We start from the raw sequence: 15,744 nt of genomic DNA, 5'->3' as shown, positions 1-15,744 counted from the left end.
TACCTTGCGTACCAGACTTAAGACTTTTCCAGTATGCTGGATTGATCAACTTCTGCCAAATCAAAATGATTGGGCACCCATGATAGTGTCAATCTCTGCCGGCTATCGATGCTGCAAATGGAGTAATGTATGTAAATGGAGTAATGGGTATAGGTACCCATACACTTATAGAAATTTAACGCATCAGACCGTCAGATTCCTGTCAGGTCAAATCTGACCAGAATCTTATCTGATGTGTGCCACGCAAGGAACATGCTTCCAATAGATTTCCAAATTAAATCTTTGACTTCGATCGTATGGTGCAACTCTGCATTTCAATCGCTTTTTCAAGCCATGGGCCATCGATCTGCTGCCAGCAGCCAATCGGCACAGATTTTCTGTCCATACTGATTGAGCAAATCGATTGAAATCAGGCGATCAATCATGCTTCCTCCTCCATCGATTTCTAGCTGGCTGATCAATGGCCAATTCGACCGCTCTGATCCAATGTCTGAAATCGACCAGTGTATGGGCTCCTTGCCAGTCTTGGTGGCCCCTCCCCTCTCCTGTTGCACCTCCCCTCCCCCCATATTATACAGTTATCACATCTCTGCAAGCCTGGAATGGGTTAATGGCAGCACAATGGTTGTATGATCTGTTTACATGGCAGCTGTTAATCATATTTGTGGTTCTCCTGAGCTGCGCTGGCTGGAGAGAGTGAGTCATGGCGTGCGGAGGAGGAGGTCTGGTATGTGGTGGGAGGGGGGGCTAAATACTGGATGTCACTAGTTAAAGGGGCCCTCCACCCCATCACTGAGAAATCACTTTTAAATGGAGGCAGTCACCTGACTCTCTGGCGCAGGCTCTAGTAGGGAGCAGATATTGTCATTGAGGTGGAATTCAGGCCTGCATGCAAATTGTATGCAGCTTGGAATTCTGCCAAAGAACTTAACAGGAAGTGCATCCATTTGGCCCAATGCCGAGCTAAATAAAATTATTAGCATCTTCTGGTAGAGACAGCAAATCCTGCAAACCTGGTATGGATTCGGAGGGAGGAGCTTACAGCCTCACCAGGGTTATATCGGAGCATAGCAAGGGATGCAGAAAAGTTGGTGAATAAGCAGTTGTACATTTTGAGTGCTCCTCACCCGATCTCTTGAGACCTTCTATAAAACAAAGTGCTCCAAGGATGGGGGAGGGGTGCATAGTGAACTGTAGGAAGTAGTTTCTGAGGGTGTCGGGCCACTGCTGTGTTTTCCCACTGAGCATGTTCTGATCAGAGACCATCTTATGACGTTTGGTAAATCAGCCGCACAGTGAGTGTCACTGCGGCAATCGGGCGCGCTGCGTATTTTTACCAAATGCCATTAAACTGCTTGCTGCAGTTTCCCTGGTTGTTTGCTGTGTGGTTTGTAGTTTAATTTTTCCCCTCACCCTACCATGTTGTGGCATGAAGCCCCAACCCTCATTTTTTTTTTTTTTTTGTTTAAAGAAAAAAAAAAATTGACATTACCCTGTAATTGCATTAAAAATTGTTGCAATGTGTAGTGGGTGAATGGTGTAAAGCAGGGCTCAGACAGTAATTTGGGTGCTGTCAAAAGCCCAAATTATGATAATGTCGTAATTCGGCTGCCAGCAGTCGCTGGAAGCTGCACAACTTCTATCCACGGTTACCTGGTGGGGCAGTAATTAACACTGCCTTTATTTTATTTATTATTACATGAACAGGGTGAGACGTTGTTCAGCTTTACCTTGTGCTTAAATTTCCCAGTGCCTGAATATGTATGCTGAGGCTGGGTGGGAGAGATGTTGCTATTTAGAGTGACCATTATTGCAGCAGAGGATGCTGGGAGGATGAGGGTAGGAAGGTTCTGTGATCGAATGGTTTGACGTCTTTCTCCTGTTTCTTATTATGCTATTAATGTAGTCCTCTTGGAGGGGGGGTGGTGGTGGTTGGGATGTGACCCCCCCCCCCCCCCCCCACACACACGCGCACACGATAACAGAACTGGTTATAAAGCAGCCTTATGAACTCTTCTCCATGCCGTGTTGTGCAATCTGTGACGGGCACATTGTGTAATTGATCTGAGATCAGGATGGGGTCAGTCGAATGCTGAGACTTCTGAGTTGATGCTGATCTTGTGCAGATTTCTGCCACTTGGAAAGGACAACTAAAGCGAGGGGTACATGGAGGATGACCTATTTACTTTTTAAGCAGTAACAATTGCCTGGCAGCCCTGTTGATCCTCTGCCTCTGAGGGCTCGTTTCCACTATCGCTAATCCGCATGCGTCCAACGCATGCGGATTCGCACATGTAATGCAAGTGGATGGGCCTGTTTCCACTGTAGTGTTGAGGTGCGTTTTTCAGCGGTGAAAAAACGCACAAGAGCCGCAGAATTTGCCTGCGAGTGGAATGCATGCGAATCGCATGCAATGTATTTAATAGGTACCAATGTAAATTCACACAGGCAGTGACATGGTTAAAATCGCACATACCCTCACCTATGCGGATTCGTGGCAAAAAACACATGGGGAATCGCATCCGCATGCTATTTCATCAGCGGTGGAATCCAGGCGATTCCGCACCGCAATAGTGGAAACGAGCCCTAATACGTTTAGCCATAGCCCCTGAACAAGCATGCAGCAGATCAGGTGTTTCTGACAAGATTGGCTGCATGCTTGTTTCTGGTATAATTCAGACACTTCTGCAGCCAAATAGACCAGCAGGACTGCCAAAGTGGTATTGTTAAAAAGAAATATGGCATCCTCCATATTAGAATGGAGAGGGATTATGTCCTGTGAGGCTGTTGTTGCTGTCTGTGTCCCTGACTCCCTGAGGGACCTCTCGCATCTGGTCTATGGATCTGAGGAGTATAGAACTGTCAGCCTGGCTGTTTGTAGACAATGTGCTTTTGATGTTGGTGGGTATCTTGTGTTCTGTGGCATCTGACTCGTTGGCGGACGTACCATTGTGACCGCTGTGATAAGAGCCAGCAGCCCCCAGACTTCATGTGACTCTGCACAAGACAAGGCCTCTGTCTGCTTTCAGCTTATTACCAAATCACATAAATCCTCCTCTGTATGAGGCGGAGGCCTCCTTTATCGGCCTGTGAATCAATGGGGAGTGGGGGAAATGTCTTCATAGGCAGTTTTATGCCCCCTCACTACAAAATCCACCAATCGCTGTGCTGGACTTATCCTGGGCCAACTTTCCTGCTCCAGCAAAGTGACCGGATCCTTGTAGCCCCCTCACCCTGATATTGGGGTACCTCTGCAGACTCTCGGTCTGTTTTGATGTAGCGTGCTGTGGGGAGGGTTTCCTCCTTCGTGAGATGCACAGAATTTGTTTTCCCAGTTGTATGATTTTTGTAGCTTCTGAATGTTTGCAATAATATGGATAACGCTAATTGGAGCTGGCTCTTCTCCCTAAGTTGATATTTCTTTTTTGCAGAATCTTGAGGTTTTTGTTTTTCCCACTGGAGCGCTTTTTTTTGAGCATTTAGGGAGCGCTTTAAATCACTAACAGTTTCCCTAAATGCTTTTCCAGTGTAAATGTCTTGCCCAAATCTGCATTCACCAAACGCAGTACAAATGAAGCTGGCACAGAAAACATTTATGGTTGCCACTAATGATCCAATCTTAACTCTAAAGGTGGCTGCTAACTGTCCAATTTCTAGCAAAATCGTTCGAGCAATCAGAAGTTCGGATTGGTTGTAAATCTGTTGATGGGCACAATCGATTATGAACTATTATAAAAAGTTGTCCGCTTGGATTTTTGTTAAACCAAAATTTGGGTTTTCTTGTTGGCTGTGATGAGATTGGTTTAATGGTGTAGGGAACAATTTTTCGCAAGAAATTAGTTAGTTGCCACCTTTAGTAGTAGAGGGAATATACTGTATATAATTTACGCAGTCCCTTAGATTGCATAGAAATGTTAATATTGGACAGAAAAAATTGGATTAGTGGCCACTAGTGATGGTCCTGTAGATGCAAATATATTCGCGTTGATGCAAATTTACGCAGCTTGAAAAGGAACCAATCAAATCCTACTGAGGTAAAATTTGATTGGTTCATTTTCAAGCTGCATAAAAATGTGCATACATTTGCATCAACTCGAAGTTATCTGCATCTACTTCACCCTCATTAGTGGCCACCTTAAAGATGGCCATAAACTACTCAACTTGAAAACCGATCGACCATCCCATTTGATGATTATCCCATCGGCTGAAAATCAGTTCTGCTGAGAGCATGCCCGATTGATGATGCGACCAATTCTGGGCCGACGTTGGCTAAATACTGGAAGATGTTGGGCTGTCTTCGCTCGGGTGCACAGTGGTAATATCGGTACGAGCAATGAAAGCCCTGGCACTGTTTCCCCCCCACCCCCCAGTGTATAAATTGTGTGCATTTATGATCTGTATTCTGTCGCCCACCGCACACTGCCCATCCATCTTCTGCTTCCTCCAGTTGCGCCTCACGCAGCCGGCGTATTGCATATGTGATGTCACACACCAAGTGCTAAGCCCCGGCAGCATGTGAGGTGCAAATGGAGAACTGATGGGCCCGCTAGGTGGGTGACATAGGACAGGTAATGTGTAAATGCACACATGCGATGGCAGCGGCCAATTACCAAGATTTCATGCTGAAATTGATTGTGAATTGGTCTGCGGTGTATGGGCACGGATCTCTCTAATTAGATTGAGAGCTCTTCCTTGATCAGATTTGCCCATTATCGCTAGATGTAGGAGAACCTTAAAGAGAAACTCCAACCTAGAATTGAACTTTATCCCAATCAGTAGCTGATACCACCTTTTACATGAGAAATGTATTGCTTTTCACAAACAGACCATCAGGGGGCACTGTATGACTGATTTTGTGCTGAAACCCCTCCCACAAGAAGCTCTGAGTACCGCGGTACTCTGGGCAAACTGCCACAATGTAACAATGTTTACAGACAGGAATTGGCTTTTTACAGCTGTCTGTAACAGCCAAAACAGCTAGGAGCAGCTACATAACCTGCCCACAGTAACAATGTCACCATGTAATGTCAGAATGTGAATCTAGGAGAGGAACGATTTGACAATGGGCAAACACTGACTAAATCATTTATACATAATTATTGTAAAAATGAAGCACTTTTTTTTTTTTTTTACTACATTATTTTCACTGGAGTTCCTTTCAGGGTTAAAGACAATGGAATGGGTGTGTGGTGTACGGCATACAAATGATTTTCTTAGGATTTTGTTTTTCCATATTTTTTCAGATCTGTCGTGGAGACATGACAGTCCCAGGTTGTTTGGAAGCCGTAGCAGAGTTCCCCAGGGAGCAGCCTGTGGCTTTTGAGTTATTTTTATATTTGGATGGGAATCCCTCCTCTCTGTGGCTGCTAGGGTCTCACTGGAATGTGGAGTGCTCTGGGCTACCAGAGGAACCCTCCCTGCAAAAACCTTCAGCAGGACCAGTGTGCAAGCCCCCCCCCCCCCCCCCCCAATCGGTGCCTATTCACTGTTCAATATTTTTCTCAGGCAATCATTCAATCAGATTTGGGGCATGCTAAGTAATCGGACGGTAGTTATCGATTGTTCCATAAACTGGTTGATTGGTCACGTTTTCTCTCCAGCTGCTATCCGACATTACGTCTGGAGAAAATAGTTATGGAACAATTCCATGGTCGACTCGAATACAGAAATTTGTCACATACTGTGTGGCTTTCTGTACAGTTCAATCATAAAGATATAATCTGAGGAAAATAATGATCTGAGGAAAATATGACACTGGTAATGGGCAGTCTAAAGGGGGCCTCTGTAAAACGTGACCTTCTCCTGTCATATAATATGCTCCGATCCAGAGATGTAATAAGATGAAATGGGATCCTAGGCAAGGTAGGAGCTAAAAGGATACCCGAGGTGACATGTGTATGTACAGTGCCCAGCACACAAATGACTAGGCTGTGTTTTTTTTTTTTTTTTTTTTTTTTCTGCCTGAAAGGGTTAAATATAAGGTATGTAAGTGGCTGACTCAGTCCTGACTCAGGAAGTGACTACAGTGGGACTCTCTCTCTGATGAAGAAAAACCCAACTATAAAACATTTTCCTAGCAGAAAATGGCTTCTGAGAGCAGGAATGGGATAAACCTGGTCAATAGTTTAGATTTTTAGCTCTGGCATACTTCAATGAATGTGTCATTGCAAAAACAATCAAACAGTTAAAACTTTAAGATATGCCACAGTTTTATGTTTAAATCTACTTTAAGAGACTCTGTAACAATTTTCAGCCTTATTTCTTCTATCCTATAAGTTCCTATAACTGTTCTAATGTGGTGTGTCTTACTGCAGCCTTTCCTAGTTGCACAGTAGCTGTATTATCTCTGTTATATAATCTAATCCTTTGTCGGCTCAGGTAGGAATGTGCTGCTCTGCTGTGATCGGTAGAAGTTATGCACACCCCCTCCAGGCTCTGAGTCAGACTGAGCTTCTCTCAGCCTATCACATGCTGGTAAACACTGCCTAAAACTGGCAATTACAAGCCAGGATTGCAGCAGGGAGTGGCAGAAACAGCACAGAGGGGCCCAGGAGAACATAATGAATAGAATGGTATGCTTTTTACTCTAAGAATTTTAGAGTACAGATTCTCTTTGTCATTTTTAGGAGAAGGAAGATGGATACAATAGTTTATTTTCGCCTTGGGTGTCCTTTAAGCTCCCCCTTATGGTCTTCTTGGTAATCTGCGAGGGGTCAGAGAAAGTGCCAATTGGGCCCCTGACATACACTAGACCCCAGGCACTTGCCTAGGTTGCCTTGTGGAGGATACCATTCTGCTCCGATCCAATCCCATTACTTATCCCACCTAATACGGTCCTAGTCTGGCATTGTTTGTTCCGTTGAAAAGGCTAAAAAAAATAACTAAAACAAAGCTTTAATTTTAGCTGTTTTTTTTTTTTTTTTATCCAATACAATTTTTGTATTGTACCATCTAACTTTTGTAATGAACTCCACAACCAAATGCATTATTCAGTGTGGAAATGGCACAGTACAGGAAGATTTGCTATGTGGATAATGTGCCAATCTCTTCTCCCCCCCCCCCCCCCCTCCCCCAATGTGAAGTTATCGGAGATGGGCCTGTCTGTCTGCTATAAACCATTTCTTCAGATTTATGGGCTGTTGCTCCTTTAGCAGATTCCAGCATGATATATGCATCTGTTTCCATAGCCTCCCTGGTGAGAGAAGTATAAAACAGATAATCCTGGAAGGGTCTCCACTGGGGAGGGTGAAATCCAAGCACGCCATTCTACCTGAGCTCAGCGCAGTGCAAGAATGTCCTGCTTATATACAGATGTCTGTCCTATGCTATTCTGCATTGTATGGACTGTGCCAGTCCCTGCACCACAGGAGCTTGCACTCTCCACAGCCACACACTATCCTACATTTTATATACTGTAGCTCTGACCTATTCCACAGCGCTGTACAGAGGTCACTGATCCATTCCCACAAGGCTCCTCAGATGCAGAGACTGATGGGAATGGATCGGTGACCTCTGTACAGCGCTGTGGAATGTCAGAGCTATATAAATGTCTAATAGTGTGTCTGTGGTGAGGACATTAGAGTGTAAACTCCCCTGGTGCAGAGACTAATGGGAATGGGTTAGTGATCTCTGTACATTGCTATAGAATGTCACAGCTGTATAATTTCTCCATGCTGTATCTTTGTTGCTAGGTTACAGTAAGGTGTGCTGTTATTGGGCATTGGGAGGGGGGGGGAGGAGGAGTCTCCCCACACTAGGCATGGTTGGCACTGATTGATGGAGGAAACAACCAATCAGGAGCGGTCAGGTGAGGTCATGTGACCATTGGGCAGTTGGTGGTGGAAACCTCTAGAAGGGGCGTGTGGCAGCAGGCTATATAAGGGGGTGAAGCTGCAGTTGGTGATCAGTTGCTGCACAGGGAGAGCGTCTGGTGACATCAAGCAACGGTGACGAGAGGACAGCCACCAAAATGTAAAGATTTAATTACCACTTTTATGGATGTTGGCCTTATAGTTACTGTAGATTGCGTTTATACCTCCTGAACAAGTGGCTTATTATAGAATATGGAGGGGTAGGGGCCTAATACATTTATAAATGCCTTGTTTTACTCATAAGATCACCCAACTACTTCGGCTGATGTCACCATGGAGCTGACATCACTCAGCGCCTCGCCTCTTTTTCTAGAGGTACAGCCTCCCAGAGTCGCGGGGGAGGTGGGGGGGGGCAGCCGCATGTGGCACTTTACACCTATCGTTCCTCCCTGCCCCATCACTGTCAGGTAGATGTGAGACAGCTAGGCCTGGTTCACACATAGGTCTGCACTCCTGTCAGTTTTGCTCCAATTTTTATTTATTTTATCTTTGTGAACACAGCCACAGAAACATACAAAAAGGACAGGATCGGAAATGGACAGATTTTTGTGAACACATCCCCAAACGCATGCAAAACTGATGTAGTCTGTCCAAAAACTGACAGGCCTTGTTCACATTATATGCGTTTTGTAAAATTTTAAGCGCGGGCGATTCTCAATCTCCCTGAAAGTGCGTGTGCAATGATTTTCTGAGATTCCATAACAGCAGTTCGTTTGCGATCCGCTTTTAAAAAGCAGTGCTTGGGCCATTTTTGAGGTGATTTGCCTCAATGGAAGGTATAGGAAAAACGCAAAACGCTCAATCTTTTTGCTTTTTTTTTTTTTTTTTTTTTTTTTTTTTTTTTTTTTTTTTTTAAAATTGCATTGTATTTTTCCTGGATCAAAACACAAACGAGCAAACATGCAGAAAATTGCCAGAAAACTTTTTTTTTTTTTTTTAAATGCGAGCCGAACGAAATGTGGACAAGGCCTTAAAGCTACTGACCTCTACAGCAATAGGGGGAGAACTGAAGTTGTAGTGCCTTTGGGCCTGATGAAGTAAACTCTAGCGAAGTTGTAGGTTACCATTCATAATTTTACTGCTGCTAGCTCCGGAGGAAGCACTGGTGGTTAACCCTTAGCGGCGCGTGGGGTAGCATGCACATCGCTATGGCAACATATTTTTGCTGCACATTTTCTAAGCAACCTGTGCGAAAATGGGTAACGCATGGCGCTAGTGCCCCTCCCATCCATTAACAGATTAACCTCTTTCCAGGCATAGAACCAGATCAGCAAAGCGCTGCATCACAAGAAATACTATGGGATTACACACTGCAGCGAATGCGATTTCTACCAATCGCAATGGCGCTGAAAGCAGCCTTTCCCTGGCAATTGTGATTATTTACTGGAATGAGAATTGCAAAATGCAATTGTAGAAAAAGCAATGCAAAATCTGTATTGCTTGATTGTAATTTGCAGTTTTGTGTGACCAGAGCCTTGAACTTAATTTAGCTGCCAATTGAATAACCTGCAGAACTATCGGGTTGAGCTGGAAAACGAGGGATTTTTTTTTTTTTTTTTTTTTTTTAATAGCAGTTAACAGAATCCTGCTTATAGCATCAGTTTTTATCATAGCTAGGAAGAGGATAACTGAGCTTATTTGCATGTTTCCATAGGGGAGGGGCCAACAGTACCCTCAGGAAGAGGCGGCTTGAAAGATTCACAGACCCAATACTACTAGCAGTAAGTAGCTCCGCCCTTTATCCAGACGTTTCCAGTCAGTATTCATGTGAGGCAACCTCTGGTGCAAGTACCCGTGCATGACCCCTCGGCAGAAATCTACCTGTTGCCCTGCAGATTGTACAGTCATTGCAGAGCTACAAATCAGAAGTTCCTCTTCATGTAGTTCTGGGAGCAGCACGTTATGCTGACGCTAAATGCTTTTCTGCAACCAAGCCGAAAAGCAATTTGGCATCCATTCCCATTGCTCCGTTTTGTCGCATTGGTGGTAACAATGATGGTGGTCGCCCCGCAAATGCATGTGTAAATCTAGGCAGATTGTCTGCAGGAAATTCCAAAGAAAAATGTGATTCATTTCCTGGATAGTTTTACTCCAGGGCAAAGTATCTGTAGGGGGAGTAGCGCCTCGTCTCATAGGCTGCGTTGCTGGAGGCAGAGTACTCCTTTATTCATTGGGTCTAGTTTTTTGATTGGATGAGTGCTGCTGACTGCTGGGATTTGGGAGTCTGGGATGTACGAAGCTGTGTGTTTTTTTTTTGTTTTTTTTTTTTTTGTTTTTTTGTAGATGGTCAGTGAGGTGCCAAGAAGGTCCAGTTTAGAATTCATGTGCTGCATCGCTATATCCATTGTCTGGGCATTGTGCCATTCCGTGTAGTAATGGCAGTGCATCTGTCGCTAAATGCATCATTCAGTGTAAACGGCCCTTAGGGCTGGAACCCACTAAGACTCCCAAATCGCTAGCATTTTATGCAAGCAATTTCATGAGCCAGTTTTTTTTTTTTTGTAGTGACCTAAACATCTGATTGGCTGTCTGGCACCATGTGTAGTATGAAAAGCAGTTTCTCTACATACTGTGTGGGTTGTTAAAGAGAACCAGAGATGAAGCACCCTCATGTATTTTATTACATTTATCAGTGGGAACATGACAGTAAACACCTACCCTGCTTTTAGTTTCGTTGTTATCTGCTTAATTAGTCTATTAGCAACTGTGATAAGAATGCACCGACTATTCAGTCGAGGTTTGACCTGGAATCATTATAGCTGAGTCACTCTTCTGTGTAGTCTTTTCAAGCCCAAGCCTTCCCCTCTCCTGGCTTAGATTTCCTGCTTTGTATACTGAGAGCTGTGATGATATGGGAGTGGCTGCTGCTCCTGAGAGAGAAGCTCTGTGGCTAATATGATCCCTGTGTGCTCTGTGTGCACTAGATACTGATAATAACGGCAGTTTCATTCCTATGAGAGACACTTCCTACAGGCAGCTGCGCATTATACCAAAATGAAAGCACATAGATGAAAGGCTGCATTTAGCCTAGATAGCAGCATAGTCTCATATAGCCTAGACAGCACATCCAGAACAACTGATAACTTGGAAGGAGAAGGGATATGAGCCGGCGGCCATATTTGATTTTTCCTGGAGCAATAATGGATAAAAAACACTAAAAAAAGGCACACCAGAGCGGCAAAATTATCAGGTAGAGCATTTATTCTTTACACGCTATCAACTGATATGTTTATCTTGTGTGAAACGTTCATCTCTGGTTCCCTTTAAGGAGTTTTGAGATTTTAAGGGCCTGAGACCACTAATGCAGTTGTGCGCAATTGTCTGCTTTTCAGCAACAAATGTTACAGATGCTGGAAAGCAGACAGAAGCGCACACATTTGCGTTAGTGGGCTTAGGCCCTAAAGCAATATGGGTAAAACGAGGGCTTGAGTACTTCCTGCACTTTAAAAACGCACACAGCCATGTGTAGCGATTCATTAGCTATTTGACAGCGCTTACATACTTGCAAACACTCCCAAAATGCTGCATGTCCTGCGACTACCCTAAGCGCAATCACTCCAGTCGGTTCCTCTCAATTCACTTGCATTGTGGAAGAGTTTTTGGAAGTCGTCAACTTTATGGTGATTCATAAACTCTGACAAAAGAGCTCTAGTGGGTCCCAGCCCTTCTTCTGGCTTGCATGCAGATTGTATGCTGGTTGGAAATGGTCAGTAGTTTGGCTCTCACATGTGCATGTAGGGGTGGGGTTATTGGCCTCTCTGGTTGACCATCTCTGGTTTTGTGGGAAGTGTTTAGATGTCCTCCCCGTTGACCTCTCCTGTCCTTAATCTGTCTCCTTCTCCAGTCAACAGAAATGGTGGTGGATCACCCAGAGTTTCAGAAGGCCGGGACAGGTCCAGGTCTTCAGGTTTGGAGAATTGAGAAGTTCGACCTGAAACCCGTCCCACAGAACCAATATGGCTCCTTCTTCACTGGCGACGCCTACATTGTGCTTAACACCATCAAGCAACGGTCCGGCAACCTCCAGTACGACCTGCACTACTGGCTGGGTGAGTGAGACGCAAGGGGAGTGGGCTGTCTGCGGGGGGTGGTCTGTAGATGGTGGGTCCCTCACCTATTCCTAGGAATGTGCTATGCACAACTAATACCCTTCATACAGAAGCTCTGCCTCCTTTAAAGCAGTAGGATTAGCTATACTCTGCCAGGGGAAAAAACACACATAGAGAGATATACTTGATCTCCTTACGTAACACATGTATTGTACTGTCAACATTTTAATTTCAGTGAATATTATATAGTAAATGAAGCGCATTCTGTTCCTGGTGGGGGCCATATCTTTTTTGTCCAGTTTAGGCTAAATTCTGATGTCATTTCTGCCCTTAAAGAGACACTTAAGCCAGAAAAAAAATGAGTTTTACTCACCTGGGGCTTCTACCAGCCCCTGCAGCAGTCCTGCGCCCTCGCAGCCACTCACTAATCCTCTGGTCCTCCGCTGCCAGCTAGCTCTGCTTCTACCAGCCCCCTGCATCAGTCCTGTGCCCTCGCAGCCACTCACTAATCCTCTGGTCCCCCGCTGCCAGCTAGTTTCATTTTTGCCGACAGCCCCGTCAGGACTGGCCAGTGGCCACGCGTAGCTTTTTCCGCATTCCCGACTATAATTACTGTGGGCCGCAACGCGTACAAAAATACGCGTTGCCGCATTACGCACGCATAGATATGCGGCAACGCGTATTTTTGTACGCGTTGCGGCCCGCAATAGCGCTAATTAGTCGGGAATGCAGAAAAAGCTACGCGTGGTCAGTCCTGACAGCAAAAACTAACTGGCAGCGGGGGACCTGAGGATTAGTGAGTGACTGCGAGGGCACAGGACTGCTGCAGGGGGCTGGTAGAAACCCCAGGTGAGTAAAACTTTTTTTTTTTTTTATATTCCAATCACCTCAGCCTTGCTTGTAAACACAAATGAGCAGAGGATCGTGTTTCAGATAGGCAGCTAGGCAGAGAAATCGATGGAATTGAATGCAGGAATAGCATCTTTATCACTTAATACACTCAGACCAGTTGTTTGAAATTTATTTTTATGGTGACAATCCTGCTTTAACCTCCCTGGCGTTCTATTAAGATCGCCAGGGCGGCTGCGGGAGGGTTTTTTTTTGTTTGTTTTTTTTTTCCAATAAAAAAAAAACTATTACATGCAGCCAACTGAAAGTTGGCTGCATGAAAGCCCACTAGAGGGCGCTCCCGATGCGTACTTCTGATCGCCTCTGGCGATCAGAAGTAACAAGGAAGGCCGCAATGAGCGGCCTTTCTTGTTTCGCTTTCCTCGTCGCTATGGCGACGAGCGGAGTGACGTCATGGACGTCAGCTGCCTCCGATCCAGCCCTTAGCGCTGGCCGGAACTGTTTGTTCCGGCTGGGCTTGGGCAGCTGGGGGGACCCTCTTTCGCCGCTGCACGCGGCACATCACCGCGCTGCGGCAGCTATCAGGTAGCACACGCGGCTGGCAAAGTGCCGGCTGCGTGTGCTCCTTTTTTATTTGAGCAAAATCGGCCCAGCAGAGCCTGAGCGGCACCCTCCGGCGGTAATGGACCAGCTGAGCTCGTCCAGACCGCTAAGGAGGTTAAGAAGGAAGAATTAAGTTTTTTCTTTAAAAAACAGTTAGGTGCAGATGGAGGCTGCCATATTTCCTTTTTGAACACTGCCGGTTACCTGGCAGACCTGCTGATATTTATGGCTAGTGGTGCTGGAAATCAGCCATCTGAAACAAGCATGCAGCTAATCCAGTCTGACTTAACAGAGGCATGTGATCTGCTCATGCTTGTTCGGGGTCTATGGCTAAATGTGTTTGCAGCAGAGGATCAGCAGGACAGCCAGGCAACTGGTATTATTAAATAGGATATATGGCCGCCTAGATCATGTTCATTTCAGGTGTGCTTTCATTTTGTTTAATAAAAAAAAAAAGTTTATAATGCAAAGATTTACAGCAAGTTTCAGTAGGAATACCCTTGTTTAGGGATATACAACTTGTGCTCCATATTTCAGTTAGAAACACTGTGTGCAATGGGTGCATTTGCTACCAGTCAATTGATTAGTGCAGGTGTTTGAGAACAAGTAACAAGGTCCTGCTCTGCAACTATTTAACCCTGTAGCAAGGTGGAAATTTCTGGACAGCCTCAAAGCAACAGTTACACTCTATTCTGTTATGAGTAGGTTGCCAAGGCTGGAAATTGAACTTTAATGACGCCTTTGGAAATTCTTGCCTGCAGCTAATTTACAACATTCCTTGTAAACTGTATCAAACCCCTGTCTTTAAAGGATTTATTAGAAAATGGAAATTTCACTTTACTATTATATAATTTAGGTAAAATTAGACTTTCCCTGCACTCTGCTGCATTTTGTAGTGGAGTATGGGACATAATCTGCACCAGGATCTCTCAGGGAGACAGTCAATCTATAGTGGAGTACACCCCCAGCATGTCTCCCTCAGATCCTGGTGCGGCCTGTAGTGGAGTACACCCCCAGCGTCTCCCCCTCAGATCCTGGTGCGGCCTGTAGTGGAGTAGACCCCCAGCGTCTCCCCCTCAGATCCTGGTGCAGCCTGTAGTGGAGTACACCCCCTGTCTCTCCCTCAGATCCTGGTGCAGCCTGTAGTGGAGTACACCCCCTGTCTCCCCCTCAGATCCTGGTGCAGCCTGTAGTGGAGTACACCCCCTGTCTATCCCTCAGATCCTGGTGCAGCCTGTAGTGGAGTACACCCCCTGTCTCTCCCCTCAGATCCTGGTGCTGCCTGTAGTGGAGTACACCCCCAGCGTCTCCCCCTCAGATCCTGGTGCAGCCTGCAGTGGAGTACACCCCCAGCGTCTCGCCCTCAGATCCTGGTGCAGCCTGTAGTGGGGTACACCCCCAGCATCTCCCCTCTCAGATCCTGGTGCAGCCTGTAGTGGGGTACACCCTCAGCGTCTCCCCCCTCAGATCCTGGTTCAGCCTGTAGTGGAGTACACCCCCAGCCTCTCCCTCAGATCCTGGTGCTGCCTGTAGTGGAGTACACCCCCAGCTTCTCTCCCTCAGATCCTGGTGCAGCCTGTAGTGGAGTACACCCCCAGCCTCTCCCTCAGATCCTGGTGCTGCCTGTAGTGGAGTACACCCCCCCTCAGATCCTGGTGCGGCCTGTAGTGGAGTACACCCCCTGTCTCCCCCTCAGATCCTGGTGCAGCCTGTAGTGGAGTACACCCCCAGCATGTCTCCCTCAGATCCTGGTGCAGCCTGTAGTGGAGTACACCCCCAGCGTCTCGCCCTCAGATCCTGGTGCAGCCTGTAGTGGAGTACACCCCCAGCATCTCCCCTCTCAGATCCTGGTGCAGCCTGTAGTGGAGTACACCCCCCCCCCCTCAGATCCTGGTGCAGCCTGTAGTGGAGTACACCCCCTGTCTCTCCCTCAGATCCTGGTGCAGCCTGTAGTGGAGTACACCCCCAGCCTCTCCCTCAGATCCTGGTGCGGCCTGTAGTGGAGTACACCCCCCCCCCCCCCTCAGATCCTGGTGCGGCCTGTAGTGGAGTACACCCCCCCCCCCTCAGATCCTGGTGCAGCCTGTAGTGGAGTACACCCCCAGCGTCTCTCCCTCAGATCCTGGTGCTGCCTGTAGTGGAGTACACCCCCAGCGTCTCTCCCTCAGATCCTGGTGCAGCCTGTAGTGGAGTACACCTCCAGCTTCTCTCCCTCAGATCCTGGTGCAGCCTGTAGTGGGGTACACCCCCAGCATCTCCCCTCTCAGATCCTGGTGCAGCCTGTAGTGGAGTACACCCCCAGCCTCTCCCTCAGATCCTGGTGCGGCCTGTAGTGGACACCCCCTGTCTCCCCCTCAGATCCTGGTACAGTC

General features: G+C 46.4%; 1 protein-coding gene across 5 annotated transcripts in view; it reads left to right on the top strand.

Annotated features, from left to right (window-relative positions):
* Window positions 1–15,744, top strand: part of GSN (gelsolin) — a 105,144-nt gene that overhangs the window by 38,087 nt on the left and 51,313 nt on the right. For 2 of the 5 annotated variants that reach the window (XM_068249051.1, XM_068249049.1), the window contains one exon: window positions 11,716–11,920. In XM_068249051.1, coding sequence (XP_068105152.1) covers window positions 11,725–11,920 — 196 coding nt within the window. In that variant the 5' untranslated portion in view covers window positions 11,716–11,724. Of the gene's footprint in view, window positions 1–7,859; window positions 7,972–9,525; window positions 9,593–11,715; window positions 11,921–15,744 lie in introns of those variants that run through there. The other 3 variants (XM_068249047.1, XM_068249048.1, XM_068249050.1) reach the window with 3 other exon arrangements.

Source organism: Hyperolius riggenbachi, chromosome 8 (genome assembly GCF_040937935.1).
Source record: "Hyperolius riggenbachi isolate aHypRig1 chromosome 8, aHypRig1.pri, whole genome shotgun sequence".
Taxonomy (NCBI): Eukaryota; Metazoa; Chordata; class Amphibia; order Anura; family Hyperoliidae; genus Hyperolius; species Hyperolius riggenbachi.
The sequence above is the reverse complement of the archived record's forward strand: the minus strand, read 5'-3'. Positions and strand labels throughout refer to the sequence as shown.